Raw genomic sequence first — 18307 nt, 5'->3', positions numbered from 1 at the left:
TGAACAGGATACGGCACGTCATCGACCCTCACCTGAGGGAGAACCAGAATGGCTTTCGAGAGGGGAGAACCACCGTAGCCCAGATCTTGGCACTAAGGAGAATGATCAAGGAGGTGAAAAAGGATAACCTGACTGCTGTACTGTGCTTTATCGACTTCAAAAGGCATTTGACTCGATCCACAGAAGCACAATGGTGAAGATCCTTGAGGTGTCCCTCCGAACATACTCCGGGCAATAGAGACCATGTACGCAGGAACAAGGCCCAAGGTGGTGACCCCAGATGGCAACAGCGAGGAGTTTGACATCCTGGCTGGGGTAATGCAAGGGGACACCCTAGCCCTCTTCCTCTTCATCATAGTCCTGGATTATGCGCTCAGGAAAGCCATCAGTGGACGAGAGCAGGATCTTGGCTTCACTCTAACACCAAGGAGGTCGAGACGATACCCCACAGTAGTCCTGACAGACCTGGACTATGCGGACGACATCAGCCTGCTCTCCGACAGCGTGGAACAAGCACAGGAACTCCTGAACAGAGTGGAGTTAGAGTATGCCAAGGTTGGCCTTAGGCTAAATGCCAAGAAAACTGAGGTTATCACCTACAACATCTTACCGGAACATCCACCTCTGACAACAACAGAAGGCACTGTGCTTAAAGAAGTCAAGGACTTCAAGTACCTGGGCTCATGGGTCAACTCAACCGAGCAAGATCTTAAGGTGAGGAAGGCACTTGCATGGCGGGCCCTGAACGGCATGACCAGTGTATGGAACTCCAACCTCCCCCGACAAATCTAAATCAGCTTCTTCTATGCAACGGTAGAGTCTGTTCTCCTCTATGGCAGTGAATGCTGGACCCTGAAGCCAACCCTGCAAAAGTCTCTAGACGGATGCTACACCAGAATGTTGCGAGCAGTACTTAACATCAGCAAGAGTGTACATGTAACCAACAAGATCCTGTACGAGGGAATACACAGATGTGAGAATGAAAACGGCTAGGCCAATGCTTTTTAATGCAAAACTCTCAGCTGAGAGAATAGCCATTCAGAAGTGCCACAGATGCTGTGCAGAAGAAGCGGCTATTAGGTGCCTGGACTGTGTTCCACTGGACATGGAGTTCCTCTGTGCAACCTGTGACATGGATGCCCACAAGAGGAATATCTTCCATGACAGAGAGGCTGTGTTCAATGGATTTCTGGAGTCCATTCCCCTACAACTGCTGTGGTGGTGGATGAAAATGGCCAGCCTCAGTTTTGTGAACGAAGTATGTAAAGATTAACATTACATTACAATGTCCCATTATAGTGTACAGATGGAGCCTCTTATTTTGGACCCCAGCATACAGCTTCCTGCCGACTGCCAGCCAGTTGCCAGCCAGTTGCCTGCCAAAGACCAGTATTCAGGAATGTTAGGCCCTCCCACTATTCTCCAATTTCAGGGTTTAACCAGGAGATGGCGCTATATATTAAATAACTAAGACTTAGTTTTTCACAATAGAAAATGCAGATATTATATAAAAAACTAAAGTTAAAATCTTGTTTTTAATGCCCCAAGAGCAATAACATCTTGTCACAAGCTTTTTGGAAGAAAAAGACTGACTCAAGAGACCTGTAGTTGACTAATTACAGGCCTCAATAAAGTTCTGCCATTGGTTGTGAAAAACAACGGTGGACATAGTGGAAAGTGAAATTGACATTGTCGAATTTAATAAAAATACAAAATAATGTATCTGTGTACGTGTTTTACTATGTGATCTGCACTTATCAAACATCTAATTAAGGCGAGACACCCCAGGTGAATAGGGTATTTTTAACTTAAAGATATCAGCTAAATATTTCTCCAGTTAATTACTTACAATAAGGCAATTGTTTTTTGTATTACAAGTTTTCTGAAATAGCATGTTTAAATATCCAAATGAACCATTATCTCATGCAATATGCGCATATTTTAACACATTTCAGGAACCGAAATCTGAACTTTGGATAAAGCCAGGATCAAAATTATTGTTTCATTTTGTAGTCATATTAGTATCTAAGGCTTTTACAGAAGGGATTTTGGATATCTCTTTTTATCACTCCATAAATCAGAAAATACTGTCAACAGCCCTAAAATATCAATTTTCACCATGTTTTTAGGTATAAAATGTTATATAATTCAGGCTATGAATTATATATGACCAAACCCTTCTGTAAAAGCCTTCATAATATTGATAGGAATATAACTGGAAGGTTTGGTGTATGTAACTGCTGAGTGATTCTACAATTTAGGGTACATTCCATGTCCATTGATGTCCATTGATGATAATTATAATTATTCTAACTATTTTCTTCAAAAATATCATATTTTGCCTATTATTGGAAAGCATGTTATAATATCACACAAACATTATGTGCATCCTATGCTTTATTTAGCTTGAAATGTGTCATGATGTTCTTAAATTGTCAGTTTTTGCTATGTCCGTTTTTCAGTTGAGGGTGTCTTGGATTCAAAATAATGAATAAAAACCATTAAAGTAAATTTAAAAAATGATTCATTTATTTCAAAAGTCTAAATACTAAAGAATAATAACATATTTTTAATTCATTTCCCCCTTTAAATAATTTAAATATCTTAATATATGAATGTCCGCAAAAGTTCTGTCAACTATGTTACTAACAGAACTTCCCCCTTTAATGTTCCTCTTTGGCAGACATTTTGAACACACTGTGGTGATTGTCCTCTACATTTTTACAATATTTTATGTATAATAGCACATGGTCAATTAATATACTCATTGACAATCAACAATGTTACGTACATTGTTATGGTTTACAATTGTTTAATGATTTTAATTCAATTATATGTGCAAATGTGATGTTAACCTGTTCAAGAAAATGACATGTGGTCATCCAGGCAAGGCCTACCATTGAAATGATGGGTCAAAATAGGGAAATTGTCAACTAGGTTACCTGTCAACTGAGTTACCCAGTACTGTAATAACTGTAGTAACTTAGTTGACAGGTAACCTAGTTGACAATTTGTACGACATGTAGACGTCATTACACATCATTATCAATGGAATTTTGCACTTCTGCCTTGAAATTAACATAGTGCTGATGGTTAATAATGTGTCCAGTCAACTATGTTATTTGCGTCAAATGTTTGACTTTCATTGTCAACTATGTTGCACCTCATTTTTTCAAATTTAAAATATCTAAAATAGTGCTTCTGATATCCTTTATAGTATAATGTATATCTACACAGGTTGGAGTTTTACATGACATCTCTTAAAACTATCAAAATGACCTGTATGGTAGTTTTATAATACAAAATATCCCTAAACTTAATGACAGTGCTGAACATATCACATGAAAAAACAAAACTTTAATACAATTATTTTTTAAACTTTAAAAGATCTTTGGATATATGGTAGAATAGACTCAAGAGCCTTTCAAATTTGATTTTACTTGAAGTGCAGGACTTAATCAAATGATTGTAATGACATCAAGTTTGTCCGTAACATAGTTGACAAACTGAGTAGTGAAAACATCCTTTCCCTTAAAATAAAAAAATATATAAAAATGTTTAAGCTTTGCAACTAGTGGATATGTTACACTGAGGAATATACTAACTTGAACCACTGATTGTTCTATCTATACATTTTATTTGGCATTAGTAAATAATTATGCACATTTACAGATATTTTACATGATATGAGTGATAACACGTGTTATAAGGGCTATTTCGCACAATAGGTGTGCCTTGAGATTTTTACTTGTCCTTTGGTGTGCCTTGGGCACAAAAAGTTTGGGAACCACTGCTGTAGAGAAATGTAAACGTTCACCATCCCCCACCCGCCTACTGTATGTTGCTTTTTGACATGTAAATGGGTAACTACCCCCCTCTGAGTGAATACCTGTTGTACCTGTCCGGGGCTAAGCCCATAGGACGATGCTCTGATGTCATCACCCTCGCACATTGGTCATATGTTTACAAAAAACGATGTTAACACTTTCTCGTTCTTAATATATGCTATATTTAGGGTCGATATGTGTTGAATTTACTTTAAAATAGCAGATCACTGTGATTCACTTCTCCGCGGCTCCTCCGTGCAGAGAGGCCCCCCCCCGTTGACAATTCACGAGCGTCTAACTCTCTCCCCCCTGTGAAGAGATATCACAGGGGGGGGTTGGGACACACACATTCCGATGGCCAATTCGTTTTAAACAAAGAGTGGGGTGGGGGCTGGTGAACGGTATGGTCAATGTTTGTAAACACTGTGACATTTTGACTTTATTTGATCATTTCAGTTAAAAACTAACGTTCATATTTCATATTACTGTTTTGCCTGGCTGGACCTGTAATTTACAGGAAAGGAGTGCACGCTACTAAAGAGACACGCTACCATGGAAACCAAACAATGGTGTTGCTGTATTGAAGTCCGAGTGGAAACAGTCATATTTGGAGCGTTATGTTAGAATGAAACAGCGAGGTCGTGACTCACAAAAAAAAAGTGTTACTTCACTAACTGTAAGCTTGTCACTCAGAGTAACCTACAGTTAACTTAACTGTTGGAAAAGAAAGATCAGAGTTAGGAGTGTGAACACACAGCTGAGAGCTGCCGTTTCATTCTGACTGTTTAAAAAACGGTAACAACGGACTATTTTTCTTAGCGGATGCATGTAAATTTAAATCAATACATAGAACTATGTTTTAAATCAATACAAATATTTTCTAAATCCATAAAAGCATTTGAATTAATATTGGGAGTCATGTCGTTACTTTGTTGAGAATGTGGCCATGTAATAAGCGGGGTAATTTGCAGCGACTTGGTCATTATGGGGAAAAATAACACCCAGGGATCAAGATCCCTCCGCGACGCGGAGGGATCAGTAATTTTTAGTGAATTACTGAGTTTAGGCACGTTAATAACATTTTAATGAAGTTGAATACAGTATATTCATATTTGTCAGTGATTTCATGTCAATTCGGCGAACATAAACGATTAAATTAGGATTAAAAATCGAGAGCCGGCTGCTGTTCGTTACGGTAACCCAACTAGGACACTTGACACAGTGGCTTTTGGCAAAGCACACAAAGAAAACAAAAAAAACCGAGAGAGATGAGTTATTGTTATTACAACGTGACTTCACTATTATTTAACAACTATTTTTATTGGGTTCTTTTATTTGGGGTTAAGTACATTGTCAGAATAAGTGAGAAATGGATTTAACTTCTGTTAGACAGCTATCATACTGAATAAATATTTATGCAAAAATGTATGGCATTAATAATGTATATCTAATTACATTTAAAAATGTATGGCATTAATAATGTATATCTAATTACATTAACTGTGAATGTCTTTCATTTTATTTAAAATGAAATAAAATTACATAAAACATTTTCCATAAAAAAGTTGATTCAAGAACAAATCAGTACTTTTCTTATATGACTATTATTGCTAAATTTGAAAGGTCTTTACCAGCTTTGGAATTATATATATATATATATATATATATATATATATATATATATATATATATATATATATATATATATAGCACCTTCTGCCATCCCATCTCTACTGACATATGGATCTTAACAAAGATCCGCTATACATTAGTACCAGATATACTGTACACGGACATTTTAGTGAACCAGACCAGCTGTTTCCGCCGGGTCTTCGCTTCCCGGGCATCACGTTGTTTACAAGTGTGTTCAGATGCTAAATGACAAGTGCAAGTGACAATTGTTGTCGTCTTCTCTGTGAACGTTTTTTTCTCCGTTATTTTGCCATTTTCAGATTTAAATTTCGAGCGGAAAGCTAACCAGGAAGTAATAATTACTTAAGCGGAGAACGGAGAAAGTAAACGTTACAGCAGGCATAACAACAGCCGGTGTTTATTTTATTATAATATATATCATTTGTTTTAAAGCTCAATATATAGTTCTATCCGTGACATATGGATCTTAACAAAGATCCGCTATACATTAGTACCAGATATACTGTACACGGACATTTTAGTGAACCAGACCAGCTGTTTCCGCCGGGTCTTCGCTTCCCGGGCATCACGTTGTTTACAAGTGTGTTCAGATGCTAAATAAAAGTTTAGCTTGTACTTTTGATACCCCGCCTCTCGGCACCACAACATCCAGTTTACTGTATTTCACATGAGCGATGTCGAACATTGAAAAGTCCTTATAAAATCTCTGTTATTAGATCAGTACTTTTCTTATATGACTATTATTGACTTGAACACTGAGAATGTATTTATTAACTTCAGACATTTGAAATATTTGAAATCAGATGAAAACAAACTGTAACGGACCCTGCCGTGTTATCTATGATTACTATGCCTTACTGTACATTCATAATTTCAGCCGGAGGTAGGTGGTAGGCGTTGCGGAGGAGTAGATTGCGAGTGAGGTGCCTGTTCTAAACGAACTATTCCAGCTGTTATAAAGCATTAAATAAAAAGTAAGCAAGGAATACAGAATGTTTCGTTACATAACTTTGTTGAGAATGTGGCCATGTACATGTAATACATGGGATCATTTGCAGCGACTTGGTCATTGTGGGGAAAAATAACACCCATCCTGATCGTTTCAATGAAGTTGAATACAGAATATTCATATTTGTCAGTGATTTCATGTCAATTCGGCGAACATAAACATCAATGATGATGATTAAATTAGGATTAAAAATCGGGAGAGCCGGCTCGTTCGTTTTTTCCGACTAAACAACATCTATTATTTAGAAGTTGATTTCACATGACTCCAGTGTGGAACCCCACTGCACCCCCTGGTGGATCAATGATCCATTGCAGCTGGCTTCACAATAATTAAATGTATTTATCATGGGGGCGGTATCAAGTCTGACTGGGGGCCGGCCGGCCATCACGGAACGTGCATGAACCAAGCCCCCAGGAAGTGCGCCGGACTCTGATGAAAATATTCGTGCTGGCCAAACGGCGGTACTACACTTCCTTTTGGTTGCCAGGCCCGGAAACACTTTTTCCCATTGACTTACATGGGGAAAGAGTGGTCTGTAACTCGTTGGATAATTTTTTTTAAACTAAATAAACTACCCAGTATGAACACTTGTATAGCCCTTATTAAAAACATTTGTTCCTCAAGTTGTAAAAATGTGCTAATAACGTTATTCTGAGAGTTATTTCCCTCTGCATTATGAACGCGCATCTAACCCACGGGACCGCGCCGCCCGGCACGTTCATGTTACGTGTTCAGCACTACATGCGTTTATCTTGACCCATGGATGCACAATAAGAACGGACCCATATCGCCTTACTGCCAGCCCACGGAGCTGTAATAACGGATATATTGCACATGTTTGCTGTAATTCATCATTTGTAAAATATTATACTACATGGGCTGTATGATTAAATCTTGTACCGTAAATCTTGTATTAAATAAAGTTAATATTACCGACGTAGATTAACGTCCCTGTAGCTTCTTATTGCACTTGCAATATACCATTAAAGGAGTTGAACGTTGCTGTTTGCTATTACTATAATACCACGCAGGGATAAACCAGAGTTTACAACCTTTGCATGTGGGCACAACACGTTTTGACCCAGATTAATTAGCTATACCATGATATCGCCCGAGGAAGTCGTCATACTTATACATATATAAATAAAGATATATGTGTCAAAGCTCTAATCAAATTAACAGTTGTATTAATTATACTTGTATATGTATATATATATATATATATATATATATATATGTATATAGCCTGTGTTTTATATTTATACACACAAATGAACAACCTTGTGTGTGTCAAATAACAAGTTGTATTGTAGTGTTTATTTTAGTGTTGTGTTATGCTTATCCACATTTTGATTTCAGAGCACAGGAGAATGCTGGGCACAACATAAAGCTCAAAAGTGAAGCTGGCAATGCTGAACAAAACCATCTAGTTATAATATTTATTCAGCTGAAAAAGTCAAAGCTCTACGAAAATGTAATTAAAAATACATAAGCATTTTCAGGTAGAAAATCAGCATTTTATATAGAAATTCACAAAAATAAGAAATGTATACCTCTTATGGCTGGCATTGTAGAACTAGGTGGAAAAAATAGTGACAACAAATGTAAATACAATTTATATAGATTAAAAGGTAATATATATAATATTGATTGCAATTATTAGATTAAAAGATCCACCAATTATGATCAACAGGAAAGCCCTCTGAAGGCATGTTGTGGTTTGAAAAAAAGTTGAGGATGGGGTCCAGACAGTTAAATCAGGAGAGACTTCATTTTGTTTAAAGAACATTTATTGACACATGTCATATGATAAATGTTAAGTCTTTGGCGATTAGACCCCGATCCTGAAATCTTATATCTAAAGGGGGAAATGCAGCCGTGAGCATAGGGAACCTCCCCGGGGTCTAGACACTGGTGATGATGATGAAGATCTGGATTTGATGAGGAGATGGGATGAAGAGGAGGTGTGATGAGGTCTTTGGATTAGCTCTCCTGGCTCTGGATATGATGAACGGAGGTGGGTGGAGAAGAGGTGGATGGGGAGGAGGTGGATGGGGAGGAGGCGGGCGGCAGCATGAACACCTGAAATCACAGCTGACTGCAGGAGAGAGGAGAACCATTTTAAAGTTTGGCTGCAGCTCGGTGTTTGGCTGCTGGAGAATGAGGTGAATGTAATAGGTTAAAGAGAACGCCTGTGATGAGCTGATTATAAGCAGCTGCGGAGTGAATGTATACATACCCAGTCTTACTCTTGAGTTACCCACTCTTACTCTTGAGTTGTTTTACTCATCTTCCCCAGCCTCACCAGCCTCACCCAGCTGTGGTGTGTCTGTTCTCTTTCTTCTCAATTTTGGATGTGGCCCAGGAGGAAGCGCAGCCACTTCAAGACACTGGTACGGGCCTACGTGCTGACGACACGACCGTCATCGGCCAGATCACAGACGGCGAAGAGACGGCGTACAGAGAGGAGGTCGAAAACCTGACATCTTGGTGCCAGGATAACAACCTCCATCTCAACGTCAGCAAAACCAAGGAGCTGATTGTGGACTACAGGAAGCAGCAGGGAGAGGGACACGCCCCCATCGCCATCAATGGGACTACGGTGGAGAGTCAGCAGCTTCAGGTTCCTCTGTGTCCATCACGGACACGGCTGCATCACGGCCTGGTACGGCAGCTGCACCGCCCTTAATCGTAAGGCTTTACAGAGGGTGGTGAAAACTGCACAGAACATCACCAGGACGGAGCTGCCACCCATGGAGGAGCTTTACTCCCAGCGGCTCAGGAAGAAAGCCCTCAGTTTATGTTAATGTTAGAAATGTTTTGGCACATTTGTTCCTATTCTGCTAATGGTATATTGCAGGATATTTAAGTTTCCCATGTACTTTTTAAATTAATAATAGTATGTTCATCTTGATGTTTAACTTGTAATATTGTAATCATCTTAGTTAGAAATGCTGTTTCCACCCCAACCTCTGCTGCTGAATGATTTTATATATTGTTACTAAAAGTGCTTGTCTTTGATATTATAATGATTACACCAGAAAGTCACTCTTTGTGAGATTTATTTTTTCACATTTTTCCCAGCCACAAGATGATTTCATTCATTGGAGGCCTCAAAGCTGGGTGAAGGTATTGATGCACGGATCAATGCAATCCTTTACAACAGCATTCCACTATGGTTGGGGATGTCTGTAAAAAAAGGAGAAATAATCTTAAACAAAACAAGTGTCGCAATATAGGGAAACAAACTGTGACAAAAACATATCAATTAGTTCAGAATCAGAATACATTTACATTATTACAGCAGAAAAGAGCCAAAGACAGCCTAATGTTACTTAAAGTATGCATACAAAAAGTATTAAAGATTAAAAACAAGAAATTATAATAAAAACAGTTACACATTTTACAAAATACACATCCTGTAACAGTTTGGAGGATTTAGCAGCCAGGTATATTACACAGTTTTAGCGGCATATATATATATATATACACATGGTTGGTATTTAACAACAAGGGGTGTTGTACTGTGTGATATTGGTATTTATGGAAACATTTTACACCTTTCCTTCAAGTATTATACGTTGTAGTTACTTGTTGGGTACTTAACATGAATAATCACAGTTACTATCCTTTCACTCCATCACATTTCAAAGAGAAATAGGCTATTGTTATTTTAACTCCACCACAGTAATCCATCATCAGCTTTACTTTTTAGATAAAGATTTAAATCACAATTGATCATAACTCAAAATACATATATTTTTATATATTACCAAGTGGTTTCATGTAGGCTACAACCCACACAAGTTTCATGCTAAATTAAGCTCTGTTGCTTGGATATCACTAGATCCTGTTACATCAGCGTAATATAAAAGTACATAACGACTGATGTGTAAATTAGCATAATTACTAGCTAGCCGCTAGCTGCTAACTGCCGCCTCGTCGTTAATATCAAATCCATCATAACAACCCATTACCATGCTGTCATGAACGCGCGGTGCTGTTACGTGTACGCAAATTGACGTGCTTGATGTGAGCGAGCATTTTGGGGGGCATGTTTAAAGTTGCGCATGCGCTATGAGCGCACATACGGGTACTTCTCAGGCATGCCGGGTAATCTGTGACGTTTCGCTCTCTCAAAAGTTGGGCCATTTTGTCATCATGCGCGATTGAGCAACTCTCATAGGAATGAATGAGGCCCCGCCTCCCACGCTGTATCCAGTTCTTATTATACATCCATGGCATGAACCGATCACGACCCTCGCACTTTAAACTGTCCAAAATAAGACGCTTCATCTGTAGTTCCCAAAATTAAGTGCGAATGGGAAGTGGACATAGCTGATTGAAAAAAGTATGATTGGTTTTGACTAGGGCTGCAAGATATGTGAAAATTATGCAAAATGTTTTTGAATATCTTGATAATCTGGAGAATTAAGGAAAAACTGTAAATACACCCTTGCTAACTTATTTCCTATATTGCAGTATGTCAACTGCCTGTTCCTACTCCAAGGTCAATCTGTGAATGCTCTGATGACGTCACAGTTACTCCTTGGAAGCATATTTCTGTGGTCACCATCAACGGTATGTGGTCATTTTCAGACAACACCCAAATGTCATGTCAAATAGCTAATATATCATATATGCACATCTATGTATAAAATACAATATGTTAAGGCAAACTCACAGTTTGATTACCGAAATACCTTTACTTTTGTTCACAGGACGATACAATGTCTACTTGCCTCGGAAATCCTGTCCATCCTGCTCTGCAGAATGGACTCCTGAGGTTAAAGACCTGCTTTTGTATCGGTACTGGCCAGCTAGCACCAGCTGCCAGACGCTTTACAAATATGATGTGTTCACCTCATTCGAGCACATGAAGGTGACAGCACCAGCCATGTCCAGGCAGGCATTTCTGAAAATGTTGGAGCACAGATCTGTTCAAGCTGGACGGGTAAATCTGCCTGAATCACACGGAAACATACAAAAAACAATATCATATTACTGTATACCATATAATTAATTGTTGGCATTGCTTTCAAAACAATTACTAATCCACTTTTTTTAAATCAATATACAGACAGGTAGTATCTGTACTGATACATTTCAGCGAAGCTTCTTCGAGTTTTGCTTCTGTCAGTACAAACAAGAGGATATGTGCCAGGTCCATCACTTTGTTTGTCCAGCATGTTCTCCAGACATGTTGGCTGTCTGCTGTGATGGAAACCGCAAGCATTACCGGTTTTCCAAGTCAAAAGGGTAGGTATAGGTATTAATGAAAATTATAAAGAACACACCGCTAATACAAATACATTTTTCTTATTATGATAGTTGCAGTTACACCTGTGGTGTTCTTTTTTATATATGTCAAAACTTGTGTGTAATAAACTGACTTTATAGGGAAATGACAGTGCCGTCTGTGGTACTGCCAAATTCACCGCTGGCAGAGAGATGTCAAAAAAGTCTGGTGCCCAGATAGACGAGGAGGGCATTCAAGTGACAGTTTGCAGGTATGTATTTGTAAGTGTGTCTGTGTGTGTATATGTGTTTGGTTCTTGAGTCTGGTCTCATTATTTCAGTTTTAATAGCAGTCTAAGTCTTTGTAAGAATTGGAAGCATTAAACACTTTTGATTGTGGAGCAGAATTTATCCATCATTTGTAGCATCCAAGTGTTATTTTTTGTTATAGCCACCTAGATGACAGAGATGAGTGCTTAAGCCAGGCCTTGCTGTGTCAGTTTATTATTAACAACTAGATTTTCTTCTGATTAATCAGACATGGGTTTCTCTTACGAGGACTGAACCACTTCCGTGGAGAAATATACGCTTACCCAATGTTTCTCCAAAAAGAGATGTCCAAGACGGCAAATGTTGACTTCTTCTGTATGGATGTAACATGCAGGTAATCCTCACTGTCATATTGCACATCCACAACAATGTTTAAAATGGCCTATGCCTCAGCAGTCATTTTAGATTATATTGATATTGTTGTCATGTCAATTAAAAGTGTATCTTTGTAACACTCAATCACAAAATGCTGCTCCTGCTTCTTAGGTACTGGCCATACCTTAAAGGTGGGGTAGGTAAGTTTGAGAAACCGGCTCGAGATACACTTTTTGTTATATTCCATGGAATGCTCTTAACATCCCGATAGCAATAAATATCTTAAGTGCTTTGACAAAAAATCCATAAAAAAAATGTCATCTGTGGAAGCTGTAGTACTGTAAAAAGTATGACCAATCATTTTAGCCGGCGCGGCTAAAATAACTGGATGGCCTACCTGCCTGTCAGCCTTCCATCGGGGCACAAACTTATCTTGTGCCCTCATTGGTCATGTGCGCGTTCGTGTGTGTTGGAGGAGGGGCTCTGTAAGGAAGTGGCAGATTTTTTCCGGCTGTGTATTTTCAAATTCTAGCGATCTCGAGCTGGTTTCTCCAAAATTACCTACCCCACCTTTAACAAAATAGCCGAGGGATTACCAGAGCTTCTTCCGTTGACAGAAATGAGGCCATTTCTTAGCGTGATGCATGCTAAAGCCCATACAGCAAAATGCGAGGTACATAACATCTTTAATGCAAAGGATTTTTAAATGTTGTGCATGGCATGCCTTATTGGATATCAAAAACTTCTAAAGAAATGCTACATAACACTACTTGCGCTGTGTTGCAGGTGAGATGGGGTGGCAGAAGTCAGGATGGAGCAGGAAACACAGTGGGAGAGGAAGTAGAGCAGGTATGTTATTAATGGCATTATTGTAACTGTATGGATACAAGAAGTCTTAATAGAAAGCAGTAAAAATATGTATGTGTCATCTCAGTGACAAGCCTGTTGATTAGTTTAAAGCAGGGGTGGGGAACCTTTTTCCTCTCAAGGGCCATTTCAATTTTTTCAACATCCTCCGAGGGCCGTACAAATTATTGACCTCTGCTTAAAAATACTAAAATCACAGCCCATTCATTTTGCCTTTCTTTCATGCTGTGCAAAGAAAAAGCAACCTCTTAATCCAGATATCTTACCATGACTCGTGCATGCATGCACGTGCACCAAATGGTCTCGCCGGAGGTTCCCCACCCCTGGTTTAAAGCATATCCTTTATGTCTGAGTTCAAATGAAAGATAGGCAGTTCATATGTTCAGCAACACTAAATGCATGCATATTGTAGGAAGTCAGTACACAAGTTTTCTCTCTCTTTAAACGATTGGGTTTAGTCATGTCTATCAGGTTTCTCACTCAGTATTGCCTTTTTGATGTGAATACTTACCTTTTTGTTTGTGTATATATTTTTGTCTTTTTTAGGAAGAGTGAACATGCTCACTCAACAGGCCATGGGTTGGAACAGAAGGAAGAGGGACAACCTTCATCAAGTTTTAGCCCACAGATATGTCAAAGTAAGGGCAAATTACAATTGTCTTCTCATCTGACATTACATATTTATGAAGGATGTCTGCAATGTAACCTCATAGCTATATACATTATGTTCTCCCTTATCCACACTTCCTCTTGCAAGTCAGATGGTGTCATGTAATGTTTCAACTGTTCTTCTGAAGGTCTTGTACTGAAAACTGGTGTTCTTTGCATTATGGTGTTGCATGGCACTTTTGCTCTGACATTTTCTTTTTTTTGTAAAGATCACAGAGAGTGCAAAGGTGGAAGCTGCCAGCTTCAGCGACTTCAAAAAGGAGCACAACCTTGATCAGGAGACCATACAGCAGTGGGTGTATGATGTCAGGCAATGGGCGGTCACAGGTAAGACATACCACAGGTTTTCCATATATACATTTGTTAATTACTGTAAGTTTAGACACACAATATAAGTTGGCTATATGTTGAAACTGAGACTGTCAATGATTGTATCTCTTCTTCAATTGTTTGTTTGCAACTATTTAGAGAGAGTCTACGCCCCAGGGTGTACTGAAGGACTGAGGGTGGATATTGAGAACATTACCGTCACTCTTTTGCGCAGGAAGCAAGATCTGTATCGTCAGCATGGTTTGTTGTCAAACGTAGTTATTGAAATTGCCTTTCAAAAACAACAAAAACATTCTGGCACCATGACACAGTTTTGTTTCCGTTTCCCTTTGCAGATAGCAACCAGGCAAGGCAAACAAAGAGGAAGAGAATGACAGAGCTGAAGAAGAAGCTTCGCGAAAAAGTTGTGCAATACAACACCGGAGTGCAGGAAGAACAGATTGACGAGGAGTTGGCTTGCAGTCTGACAGAGGGCTACATCCTACCATGGGAGAGGCATGAACATGGTAGGATAATTGCTAGTTTGGCTTGTTGTTTTTTTAGTCTATACCAAAATATGACAGTTTATCGTGGGGCAGAAAAAGCAATGGTGATACCTGCAAATATATAATATTTGTTATTTGTTTACATTATAGAGAACCAATGCTATCGCTACAAAGATTTGTGTCTCAGAAATAAAAATCATTCTGTAATAATATAATATATGAATAAATATTCCTTGTCCACTACTCCATTCCTTTCTTCAACCTAAAGGCAACACCTTCAGGTTGAAGAGGTCTGTCTTTGACCAGGTAATGCTGATCAAACGTTTGGAGGAGGAGCAGAGCATCCTGGTGAAAGAGATGTCGCAGCACATCATGTTCCTTCTGAAGGAAGTGCAAGAAGTGGAAGCACTCAGAGGACAGACTTTGGAGGGCATCAAAACCAGCAGCATGTCTGAGATCTTAAAATTTGAATATTTTCATCCACTCTTCAACACATTGCATGTCTTACATAAGTAGAACACATCTGTCACTGTGTCAGGCCGAAGTGAAATAGTAAATTACTGAAACTATTCATTATCAAGATCATAATCGATTATTTTCTGTCTATTGACAAATTGTTAAGCACTATATCAAACATTAATCAACATGTCCCTTTTGGCACCCAATATATAGTAACATCCTTCAGTTTAAGATGGATTTACCTAATTTGGAGTGTTTTTACATATGCAGCATTGTACAATGCAAAGAGATTTGCAATTGTCATGGTTTGTTTACATTGAGCCCTTTTGCTGTGTGATTATTCCTCTACAGATTTTGGTGACCTGACAGAGGATGCTGCACATGGGCTCAAGAGTGTCCTCAGTCGGAGGTGGCACTTCCTCAAAAGCCAACACAAACAAGGCTGTACATGCGTACAGTGGTATAGCCGCTATGAAATGCCATGATCTTCAATTACAGCAGGACATTGAGGAGTCGGATGACAATGACTACACTAGCCCTGAGTCTGAGGAAGAAGACCTGTAAAGGTTTCTGCCAAGCAAAACAGAGGCACTGGAGAGCTCTTTCACAAGCGACGTGTCATGTCCACACGCTGGCGCACGCCATAATAATGACAAAACACATTTAAAACACACTTAAAGCCATACAAAATAAAGACATTATAAAACACTATATATGAAACTATGCACTTGTTTCGCCCGACTGAGTTCATAGTAATGTGAAAATGTGTTTATATTTTGTACTTCCGTTTATTTAAAGCGCTTTGACTTGCTGATGTGTATGAAAATAACTTGCCTTGCCTTTATATTAAACTGCCTCTTATTACTCAAACAAGTGCTATACAATGGTTGTTTTCTTGTCACTGTATTTTGTCATTCGTTGATTATGAACTATTAATGTGAATACATTGTAAATAGAGTTCATACAATAACTGTTACGACTGAATAAACGGGTTTGAACTCAAATGCACGACTCACACAGGTTTTAACAAAAAAGGTTTATTCAAACCAAAGCTCTACTACAGAGGTCAAAAAACTAAATAACTCTTAACGAGGAAAAACAGTTTCAAAACAAAGTCACTCTTAATGAGGAAAAACACTAACAAAACAAAATCACTTCAATGAGGAAAAAACACTAGGAGCATGGATAACTACATTCTCAGAAAACAAGACGTGGCTCAAAGCTCTGCTTGGGATTTTACCTGGCAAGATACACTGGTGGTTAGTCACAGGAAACGAAACGAACTGGCACAGGACAAAGGGAGACGAGGACAATAAATACACCAGGTAATGGGGAACAGGTGGAAACAATCAGGGGCGGGGTCGACAATCACAGGTGTGGGAGACACACAAGGAAGGGAGGTCAGAGTATCTGAAACGAGAGTGAAGGTTACTATTAAAAGATAAAGGGGAAAATCACTAGACAAAGACAAAAACACTAAACTAAACTAACATAATTTGCCAGAGATGACAATAACATAATCCTTTATTAGTAACATGTGCATAATGCAGTGTAAATACCAACATTACATTACATTTCATTTCATTTAGCTGACACTTTTATCCAAAGCGACTTACAATTACCAATTACAGGGACATTCTCCCTGGAGTAACTAAGGGCTAAGTGCCTTACTCAAGGGCACACTAGTGGTGGTGTTCCAGGCGGGATTTGAACTCACAATCTTCCGATCTTCAGCCCACCTCACTATCGAAGGGTACCCTCATCATCACTCAATTATACGAAATCGTGACTTTATAAACAAAAACAGACCTCAAAACATGTGGCGGCGCTAGGTAGCTAAAAATGCTAACATGGTTTACCTTGTCTCGTAGTCTGCTCAAACGTGGTCTTCAATGGCATTAAAACGATAAAAACGCTGTTGAAGTTAATCCATAGGTTAATCCAATGTGTCTGTGTCCCTTTGAAATGATTTCTGATAATCCATGAGCAATAAAACAGCTTTTCCGTTTCTAGATGTCAGAGCTAGAGTGTAGGTTCGCTCTGATGCAAAACTACATGCGCGAAGCCCCCACCTTTTTGTTGTGCCATGTTAGTGAGGGGAGATTCCCCTTCGATTCTATTGGCTCTAACGGTCATAAAGAGATGTCAATCACCAAAATCGACCAATGGGTTCCAGAGAAACGGTAAAACCCCCATTTCCACCCAAATCACCTCAGAGGTGGAGTTTCTTTTGCTAAACCTCTCTAAAAAGGTCAAATGTCACTTGTTTTGCATCAATCTTGATACAGGGTACTTATTATATGTTGTACTTTGGATTCCTAAAGCTTTTAGTCTACTAACCCATCATCCAAGGGTAGTCTTCACTATAAGTAAAAAAGAATTTTTGGACGGACACTATAATTTACAGTTTTTTACTATGTTCAATCTGAATTTTCTTTAACATAAAAAACATCTATATTGTTCTGACTCTTCTACATCCAACTCACAGGTTTATCATTACTTTGAGGAAAAAGATTATTAATTTAACCCTTTTAGAAGGGAAGATATGGTCATTTGTTCTGGGAATGTCATTTTCGAGCCTGAGACCTGAAAAACAGGCTCAGGGCTAAACAGGTTAAAACATATAATTAATAAATGGGTGAAAATTGCTTGTGTCCATAATGGGCAGCATTAATATACCCACATGACAGCTCAGGTCAGAAGAGCTTTATTTAACAGCTGGTCTTATGTCTGTGACTCCTCCTGCTGTTCATTGATAAGCCTTGAAACATGCACTTGTCAAGGTTCAGAGGCACATTTTGCAAATATGGCAGTAACCATCGAGATCACTACAGTATCTTCTTGATATTTTCATCTATATTTCTATCATTGACCTTATATTTTGTATGTACTCTTAATATTTGTATGTTTTCATCAAAAATTATAACATAATTCAAAAAAAGAATTCAATAACGTGCTTTAACCACTAGGCGGTGCGGGTTAAAAAACGTTCAACTTTAAAGTGTTAACAATATACTGCTGTTTCCAGTTTAGTTTATGATGGATGTATTTTGTTATCCACACATATATTGTTTTGATATTTGTAACACCAATCTTTGGAAAAAGTGTGTTTGGTGTCTGAAATA

The 18307-nt window shown here is 38.6% G+C and overlaps 1 protein-coding gene across 2 annotated transcripts; it reads left to right on the top strand.

Annotated features, from left to right (window-relative positions):
• Positions 1-12955: 12955 nt before the first annotated feature.
• On the top strand, positions 12956-16021 carry LOC117486347. Of its 2 annotated transcripts, XM_034134782.1 has the most exons (8): positions 12956-13045; positions 13159-13221; positions 13786-13877; positions 14118-14235; positions 14377-14478; positions 14574-14744; positions 14992-15029; positions 15534-16021. In XM_034134782.1, the coding sequence occupies exons 1-8, from the start codon at positions 13039-13041 to the stop codon at positions 15546-15548; spliced, it is 606 nt and encodes a 201-aa protein (XP_033990673.1). In that variant the 5' UTR covers positions 12956-13038; the 3' UTR covers positions 15549-16021. The 2 variants fall into 2 exon arrangements, with proteins under 2 accessions (XP_033990673.1, XP_033990672.1); XM_034134781.1 differs by having other exon boundaries at positions 14992-16021.
• The last annotated feature ends 2286 nt before the right edge of the window (positions 16022-18307 follow it).

This window comes from Trematomus bernacchii, unplaced genomic scaffold (assembly GCF_902827165.1).
Source record: "Trematomus bernacchii unplaced genomic scaffold, fTreBer1.1, whole genome shotgun sequence".
Classification (NCBI taxonomy): Eukaryota; Metazoa; Chordata; class Actinopteri; order Perciformes; family Nototheniidae; genus Trematomus; species Trematomus bernacchii.
This window is presented reverse-complemented; position numbering and strand designations above follow the sequence as displayed.